The following is an 8,880-nucleotide window of genomic DNA, read 5'->3' on the forward strand; positions in this document are numbered from 1 at the left end:
CGTCGGATTGCTAATCCGTTGTATGAATTACTAAAACCAACATAAAAATGTCTTTCCCCAGCAAAATTTTATTATCCTTTATATTAAATGTAAACTTTTACATATAAAAGATATAAAATTGTCAAGAAATTGAACTTGTATGCTGAAAAAGTTAAAAATCACTGGAAAGACAAACTAATAAGTTTTACTTCCACCAACAGCCAGCCTTGGCATAGCAAAAATGCACACAATCCATTTGATCTTACCTCAGACCAGCTGACTAACCACACTTCTGCTTCGCCTTTCCAAATTCAAATACTCTTTGGTTCTCGTCGGTCTCACATGTATGGCTCTCGCAATGCGGTGGGCAGCTCCAGTTCAGATTCGACTTCAGGGAGCGGTGAGAAATGGCAATCCACCATGTCTTGTGACACGTCTTTTAAACTCGAAGGCTCCCACTGGAAGTTTTTGAAATCGATTAGTCAGATGATTGTTCTTAGCTCCAGAAAACAATTTACATTAGGTGGTCATACCTTTGGAGCAAAGTCCTTATCCACCAACCTTGCTCGAACACCCTGTAGAAACATGAGAAAATTAATAGGCTGAGAATTCAGAAGCAGCCGCCGGTTCCAAGAATTCTCAGAAGTGCAAACTTTACAATGAAGAGAAACTCGTACCTCGCAGAAGTCGTTGGAGACGTCTCTGGAAATCCCAGTAAGAGATGTTCGGTACTCGCGAACCAAACATTGAGCGAGACTTTGAAACCTACCTTCACGAATCTAATATGCAGTAGAGAAAGGTCAAAGGCAGCCAATATGATATGAGAGAGAGAGCAAATGCAAAAAAGAAAATTTCTAACTGGCAAGAGAGAGGTAACTCACGGATTTAAGTGTAACTTTCAAGGACAGAGGAGAAGCTTCTCTCATTTTCTTGAGGACCATTTTGCACCATTCATCATAGTTAACAGAAGCTTCCTTTTCCTGAGCATTTAAATTGCTTATTTGATTTTTAGAATAAATACAGAGATAAATTGCTGTAACTGAGTGATAACTAGGATCCACAGATTTGATTTTCGATGCTGCCATGTTCCCATTTAAGATTTTATAACAAATAATTATTTGGAATAAAAGTATCAACAACTGGATTTTAAAGTGCTTACTCAAAAATCTAAAAAGCTTGTTGCACAATTGTAAATACTTTTATTTACCTAAAAAAACTCAGGAAAATATTTATTATAAACTTACCAAAGCATCAATAATTTCCTCCACTGAGTCATGGCCAAAACATCTATCGATGGTGTCAATCCTACATCAACATGAGCAAGAAATAAAAGCAAGCCTCAGATATACAATTAGATATCGAGTTTTTTTTCTCTAAATATTTAAAATGATACTTGAATGAAAAAAAGGGGGGCACCACCATCAAGCACAAATTGTTTAGAGGAATGATGGACGTGAAACAAGTCAGAAATGCAACAGACAAGAAATAGTGAGAGGAACGTACTTAGAGAGAATACTCCTCTTGTCTGGATAAACAATGTCACCATATTGTGCAAGAGATGTTTCTATAGCAGAGGGATCATCTGTAATCAATTTACTCAGGCGTTCTTCGATCAAACTTAGCCTCTGTAAGATGAGTTGTCACTATTACTTTATTTTAGAAACAAAAGAAACAATAGCAAAGAAACCGAGGTGCAAAAAAACAAACTTCATTTAACGTGTAGTGTGTAGCAAGGCGACAGGCAATCATCTCTTCGCCATTAAGTTTGTCTCCTGTAAGAGCCAAGTATTCCCCTGAAGAAAAAAAACAAGATAAAACAAGTGGAATAAATGTTGGCACGGTGTTACCGAAGTATAGCCATAGAATAGAAGATGAATACTATGTACCTAAGTAGCCAGGTAGACGAGAGAGATAAAAGGAAGCTCCCGCATCAGGATGAAAGCCCATTTGAGTCTCGGGATGGGAAAAGACCTGCATAATTTAACACGAAAGATAGCCATGCTCTCAACAAGATATGCCAGAAAGAGATAAACTCTTCATATATTTTCTCTTTATGGGAAAAAAGATTTTTCATCAAGAGCTTCAATAAGCCTAGCTAGTAGAGGCGTTCCATAAAAACTCTTTGAGATCAAATATTGTGATAGACCCCGGAATTAGTAGGATATAATGTAAGAGGGTATATGGGTCATTGTAGTGAGGGGTAGTGGACAAGCTAGTATAGAGTAGTATATATAGAGGGGTAAGAAAAAGAAGTGATATTTTGAGGTCTCTCGAATATCTCTAAGAAGAGTCAGGGTCTCTCAAATACCCCATTGCTCTAGTGTGTTCTTATTGTTCCTTTGATCATTCAATAATGATTCTAAGATCTACCTAGTTCTTTCTTTCCATTGTCTTCTACCTTCAATTTCCTTCTTTTTTTCCTATTATCTTTGCTTTTGGTTTGAGGATCCGTACTTGAGGTCTATCATATTGATAATGTATAAAGATAATGCAAAACAACTGTCATGTCAAAATTGAGTTATTTAATTCCAATAGCATGCCATTCTGGTTTAAATTGAGAATGAAAAGAAGAATATGATGAGCTTAAATAAATTAAGAAATGACACCAGTCACATACAGTTTTATTAGTCACCAATCGGAACATTCCTGGGAATGAAATTCCAGCTCCAGCTCCCATAGTAATACCATTCAAGATGGCAACCTGTAAAACGAGCCAATTGAGATTTTCTAGCTAATTAAAATAAATAAGGCATAAAACATAATAAGTTGTTTTTTTTTAATCTCCATAACCTAAACTTTTACATGGCTGGGAAGTAATGACAGTGACAATATGTCAAATATTTACATATTAGAGTTCTAAACTTGATGTCTCTTATCTGAATTTTAAATGTGTTTTAACTAAGAAATTACCGAACTTTGGCAAAACAGAAGGGTAGATACTCACATGTGGCTTTAAATATGTCCCTTGAAGATACACAAATTTATACAGTGTCTCGAAAAACATTTTACACTCATCAACATTTCCTGCAAATTATTTGAACACTTTAATAGAGCATCAATAATAGGTTCAAAGTTGTGGAAAGAAAGAGTAAGACAGCTCTGCCAACAGAATCAAAAAGCATAAAGAAGTGTGAGTATGGAGTCGGCGTGATATTATACACATTCTTATATATGTGAGTTCTTTTCCATCTAAGATTACTTTGGAGAAAATGAGTAAAATGCATCAGCCAGCACGATAAAGGTTTCCCCGAAAAGGAGAAAAGTGAGAGAAGTATCTCACTGGCAGTAATGTAGCAAAACAAACTGAAGGATCTGGGTTCACTTCAGTCCCAAAAATAAAATATTGTTCCAAAGGAAACACTGTTTAAAACTAAAAATTATTCCCTTGATGATTAGTACACCAACTAAGAGAGTAAAATGTCTAATCTAGTAACAAACTGAAGGATCTAGCTTAAGTTCAGTCCTGAAAATCAAAGAAGGAAATTAAAAATTCTTCATTGCCATTGATGGTTGTTATACCAACTACTACGAGAGTAAAATGTTGAATCTAATAACAGAGCTAAAGATGGGTAAAAACAAGTATGAAATTAGCAAAGCTCACCTTCATTGAGTAAATGATACAGTGAAACAACATCTCCTCCAGAACAAAAAGCCTTGCCACTACCCTATTAGAATAATAACCATGAAAGCAGCTTAGCTCAACATTATCAATGCTGAACAAATATGCAGAGTTTTTAACAAAAAAAAACCTATTTCATTTTCTTTTTGAATGTAGATACCTTCATCAAGACAAAACCAATATCTGGGTTTTCTTCCCATGATTCATACAGTCTCTTTAGCCGAGCTGCCTACATTTAAAGAGAAACTTACATTCAACAAATGAAAAAAAAAATTGGAAACAGAATAATCAAATGTGAGCAATACAAAGTACAAACCATAGTTGTATCAAGGGCATTGAGGGAAGAAGGCTTATTGAGTATGGCTGTTCTTGAAGTAGCTCTTCCTTCAACCAAAACCTAAATTACATTACATACCAAACAAAAACAGCTAATGAGGGCAAAGATCTTTAACAGGTACTACTCATTTCATCTCAATGAACTAAAAAATGTAAATGCAGGACTATAAAGCAAGTAAATTCAACTACCATGTAAGAGAGATACCTGGTTTTGAAGAGTGTCATCTTGGGCATAGTTTGGTTGAGCAGAAAAGGGTCTCTGATGAGAAAGAGGGCGGAGACTCTGAGAGCAGCAACTCCGGACTTTTCCCAAAGCTTTAAGCTTCTGCATTTCAGCTATCTCCTTATTTCTTAGCCTCTTGCAATTTCAGCTCTCAAATCAAAAACCTTGAAAACCCCTGTGATAATGGTGATATGCTATCCAGCGAGTCGACTCGGGCTTCCGCTGAGTTCGAGCAGTGGCGCGGTCGAGAAGGAAGGGAAAGACTGTCTTGTCTTTCACGAACTGAGAGAAAGAGAAAATTTTATAAAATTTACTCCCTCATTTTTCTCTATTATTACCAAATATATAATTTTGTCAAGTGTTTATATATTTTTTTTTACATTGTTTGTAACATGTATTTTTTTACAAATTATTTTTTGAACTTTATATTTTATAAAATTGTTAAAATAGAATCATAAACTCAGTTTTGATGAAAAAAAAATTAAATATAACAAAACAATTTTTAAGTATAATGATTTTATTTTTGTTTTGCATTGTTAGTTTGTTAAATTTTTTGTGATTTTAGTTGAGAAAACATTGACCAAAATCGAATTTAGGTTCTATTTTACAAAATATATGATCCAACAAATAATTTATCAAAATACAGGCTCCAACACAACTAATGATATAAAACCAAACTCAAACCAAACTTTCTTTCTTCTTTGTTGTAACACCCAAATTATAACAGATTCAAAGTCAAGAACACATAATCAACAAAACTCAGATTAGAAAAAAAAATTAATCATCAAATTTGTTAAAAATTATATAGACACTGAATCATAAATATCTTTACTTTCACTCCATAAACATTCTATCTCTCACAACCCATAAACATTCTACAAGCATAATACTAAACTATTCACTAGGCCACAAATGAATTAACATATACACAGAACATACATTACTGGCACAATTCCAAACCTTTTATCTTTGCTTAATCCACTATGCATATAAAGTCAAGGGAGTGACAAGATAAAAGCTAGAAAAGGCATGGCCTATATGATGATAAGTCAGCCAAATTTTAAATTAAGTGCATATATTAAACCCTTGCTAGTGTTTAAGGTTGGCACTGCCAGACCGCATCAAAGCTTGACCTTGACCCAGAGACTGAGATTGTAAATTTTCTAACGATTAAAATATGCGCAAGTATACACAGTCAACAACAAGTAATACAGTGATACAGTATCAAAGTTCGTCTCCACTGGGACTTTTAAACTAAAAATAATGCAATATCAACTAATAACAATTTACAATTCAGTAACCAAATCAAGAGAAAATTTATGTAATTAATTATGAAAATAAATGTAAATGAGCAAATTAATTAAACTAAAAATCAGAGATTAAAATGAAAGAATTCTGGGTGGATTTCAGATATGAGGAAAATAGATTTGGGTGGTTAATTCCCCTCGGTTCGTTCCAGTTGCTACAGCAATGACTCAGCAATTTATGTCACAGTTAACAGATTTCGTAAAACCTAGTAAGTTTTTCCCAAAACTTAATATCTATTGTCTATAACCCCCCTCAATACATTCCTGTATTAAAACAGACTATAACCAACCAATCAAGCACCAAATCCTTAGGTTATGCAAGGCAGCAAAATAGTCATATTCCACTACTCAAAATCACCTAAAACTAGGTAAGTTTCTTGCATCAATTGAATGGGTTCAGCTAGACTTTTCTTTTCCAAGCTAGATCTAACTTAATAAATGCTAAAAATGGCCAGTAATTAACATTCACTTATCATTACAGCACATTCAATTGAACTATGACATAAACAACTTAACCATGCAATTAGAAATTTAGTTCATACATAAGGGTTCATAACCACCCAAATCTTTAGGGTGTTAGTTCATAGCTGAAATTATAAACATAAAACCAGTACAGAATATTTCCATGAAGTTTGAACAGAAATTGAGATGAGAAAATAATACAAAATTAAAGAGAAATTGAGATTAGAGAGAATTGAGTGTTGAGCTCTAGTCCCCCTTAGGTGTCTGCCTTCTTTTTTCTCTCCTATTTCGTACTCCCTTCTTCTTCTTTCTTTCTGCTTCTCTTTGTACTTTTCTTTCGTGAAAAATATCCAGAATTCTAAAAAATGATGGGTGTTTCCTTCTATTTTTCGGCTGCCTCCTCTTTAGGGTACTTGGTTTACCCTAATTAGTAAGTCAAAGTCAATTGTGCCCTCTTGTCCTTTGCCACACCATTCAGCTGACTCATTGTACAACATTCTCGCCACCTAGGCGTCACTTATTCTTCATTAATTCCAGCTGGAATTTGTCACGCTTCTTCACTGGTCCCTGCCGATTGCTACGTTAGGTTTGCTACAGCATTAAGAATACAGCAACATGCTCTTTCCAGAATTGTTCCTCTTCATGGTCCAGAGTTCCCAATCACCTGCTTTAGACTCCTTTCCTGATTAACATAAACACGAAACTACATAAATCACTAAGAAAAATATGATAATACAGATACACAGTCCCTTGATACAAATATACACTAAATGGACACAATTACACTACTTACAACTCATTACTCTTTTGTTTTGGTTTGAAAATTAAGTTTAAAGATGTGAAAATAACTCTAAATCCTAGAGTTATCACCTCTTCCTCGGGGATGGGCGCTATCTCGCGAGCTGGAGGGAGGCCCCGTAGTCTCCTCAAGGCCAAAGTCTGGCATGGGGAGATTAGCTTGCATGCCAGCATCGTCTCGTTCGACACGAGCTGACGATAGTCCTTTTCGCTGGGGGGCAGCTCCGCCAATGTCTCGTATTGGCCCCTGAGGGTCATGGACTTGGCCGTCCTCGCGAAAATGGCTGCATGGTTGTCTCTAAGTCAGGAACTAATAAAGGAAGATAATCAATAATCAACTTACGAGCTAAGAGCAAAGGGTACTTACGAGGGCGGTTGAAATAGTGATGTTCGCAATTGCGAAACCCCTTCAACATGAAGAACTGGTCTTTAAAGTCGTTGGGGTGGCTGGGCAGCTCGATGACCGCAGCCGTGTTTGGAAAACGGGTCAGATAGTAGAACCCGTCGCCTCGCCCCCTCTACTCCGGGCTGGCCTTGAGGCAGCAAAAAGTAAAGGATGTCCGCAGGCGTAGGGACCTCCCATTCCTGCATCAGGAATAAATATCTCAACCCCGCTAACAAACGGTAGGAATTAGGGGGTAGCTGGAAAGGAGCCAGCTTCACGTAGTTGAGAAAATCCGCGAAGTATTGGTCCAGCGGAAGGAAGGCCCCAGCCTTGAAGTGCTCGTCACTCCAGGCCGCGTATTCCTCATCGAGCGGCGCGCAGCTCCGCTCACCTTCTAAGGGAGGTCAGGCGTTTAGGGCGCCCCTCCCAATCTCAATATTGTGGGAAATGAATATCTTATTCACTTTCCCCTAGTTGGTGATCTTCGAGACGATCCTCTCGGTCTCGAAGAAAGTGTCGAGCCCCACCTCGAGCTCCTGCTCCACGGCTGGACCGAAAATGGGGATTGGAGAGTCCATGACCACCTCTTTTCCCTTGGCTTGCTGAGAAGACGAGCTGCCAACAGTCTTCTTAGGGGCGTTCTTCTTTGGTCCCATCTGGTCGCCTAGCGAACAAAAGAAGAAATTTTAGAAAAGGCGACCTAAGCATAAGAAAGAATCTGACGCGAAGTGTTTCCTTTACACGGACTGAGGTAATCTCAGCCTGTGGAGAGTGAGACCATGCGGTTCTATGAACACGCGCCTGTGCCCCCAACGGATCCCCGATTACTCAGAATCTGTGTGTCAGGAGGGTCAGGATAAAAGTTTGCCTTGGAAGGAAAGTTTCAGTAGGAAAACAGTGCAAAACCGCCTGTGAAGCGTGTCCCCTAAGCTACCCGGTTTTGCACCCTAAAAGCTGGTTATTTCAAACAGGCATACAAAATTTCTACCCAGAAAATTCCCCCAGAAAGCGTACCCTATGAGTCATGCTCCTAAATGGTTTTTTCTATGATCAATGCCCTAGAATAAAAACCTACGCCTATCATACCCACAAAAACCAACAGAATGTTGCATGCAGCTACAGAAACAATTTACCTAAGCAACAGTGAAGAGAAAATTTAAAGCATGCATAAGCAGAGAACTTACAGAATGTTTTGTTGTGAGGAGGCTGAAAGGGTCGTCTGGGTTGGAGATTTGTCGAAATAGCTGGTGCCAAAGCCTCAAAGGAGCTCTCGCGCCTGAATTTCTGGAACGCTGGGAATAGTAATCGGAAGAAAGATAGGGTTTTTTGAGACTGAGAAGGAAGAAGAAGATGGGAAAATAAGAAAATTTTCAAATGAACGGGTGGCCCATGCGTAAGGTGGCCACCCCTTTTATATACGTAAGAGGCCAAGTGAGGAGGGCCGTTGGATTGCCTTGATGTAGGATTCGAGGATCACTACTCGAAAGGTGAAATGACGCCCGAGTATAGGCTAGGCCATTTAATGCGGTTCTCGGAAGACGTACCGTCACGAACCATGATGCTCCACGTAGTCGACGCCTTCGTAATGGGCAGGATGTGAAGAGTCCATAAAGAAGCCTAAAAGTGCCCACTGTGGCCCCAGGTGACGTCGTGTGCCATGAGCAGGGGCTTGGGGGGCAAATGTACGCCCTAATTCTCCACGGGCTATTAGCGAGCTGAGGTATGACATAATTATATCAGCCACGTGGATGCCACGTACCCGGAGCTGCTG

At 38.2% G+C, this 8,880-nt stretch overlaps 1 protein-coding gene across 1 annotated transcript; it reads right to left on the minus strand.

Moving 5' to 3' along the window:
- Nucleotides 1-42: 42 nt before the first annotated feature.
- Nucleotides 43-4,460, minus strand: LOC133789261 (small ribosomal subunit protein mS47). The gene is made up of 14 exons (XM_062227030.1): nt 4,140-4,460; nt 3,915-3,995; nt 3,759-3,827; nt 3,581-3,644; nt 2,924-3,003; nt 2,597-2,680; nt 1,866-1,950; nt 1,687-1,772; nt 1,483-1,604; nt 1,224-1,284; nt 861-959; nt 657-758; nt 513-554; nt 43-437 (listed from the first exon to the last, which is right to left on the minus strand). The coding sequence occupies exons 1-14, from the start codon at nt 4,263-4,265 to the stop codon at nt 318-320; spliced, it is 1,221 nt and encodes a 406-aa protein (XP_062083014.1). The 5' UTR covers nt 4,266-4,460; the 3' UTR covers nt 43-317.
- Between the last annotated feature and the right edge of the window lie 4,420 nt (nt 4,461-8,880).

The sequence above is a fragment of the Humulus lupulus genome, chromosome 7 (assembly GCF_963169125.1).
Source record: "Humulus lupulus chromosome 7, drHumLupu1.1, whole genome shotgun sequence".
Classification (NCBI taxonomy): domain Eukaryota; kingdom Viridiplantae; phylum Streptophyta; class Magnoliopsida; order Rosales; family Cannabaceae; genus Humulus; species Humulus lupulus.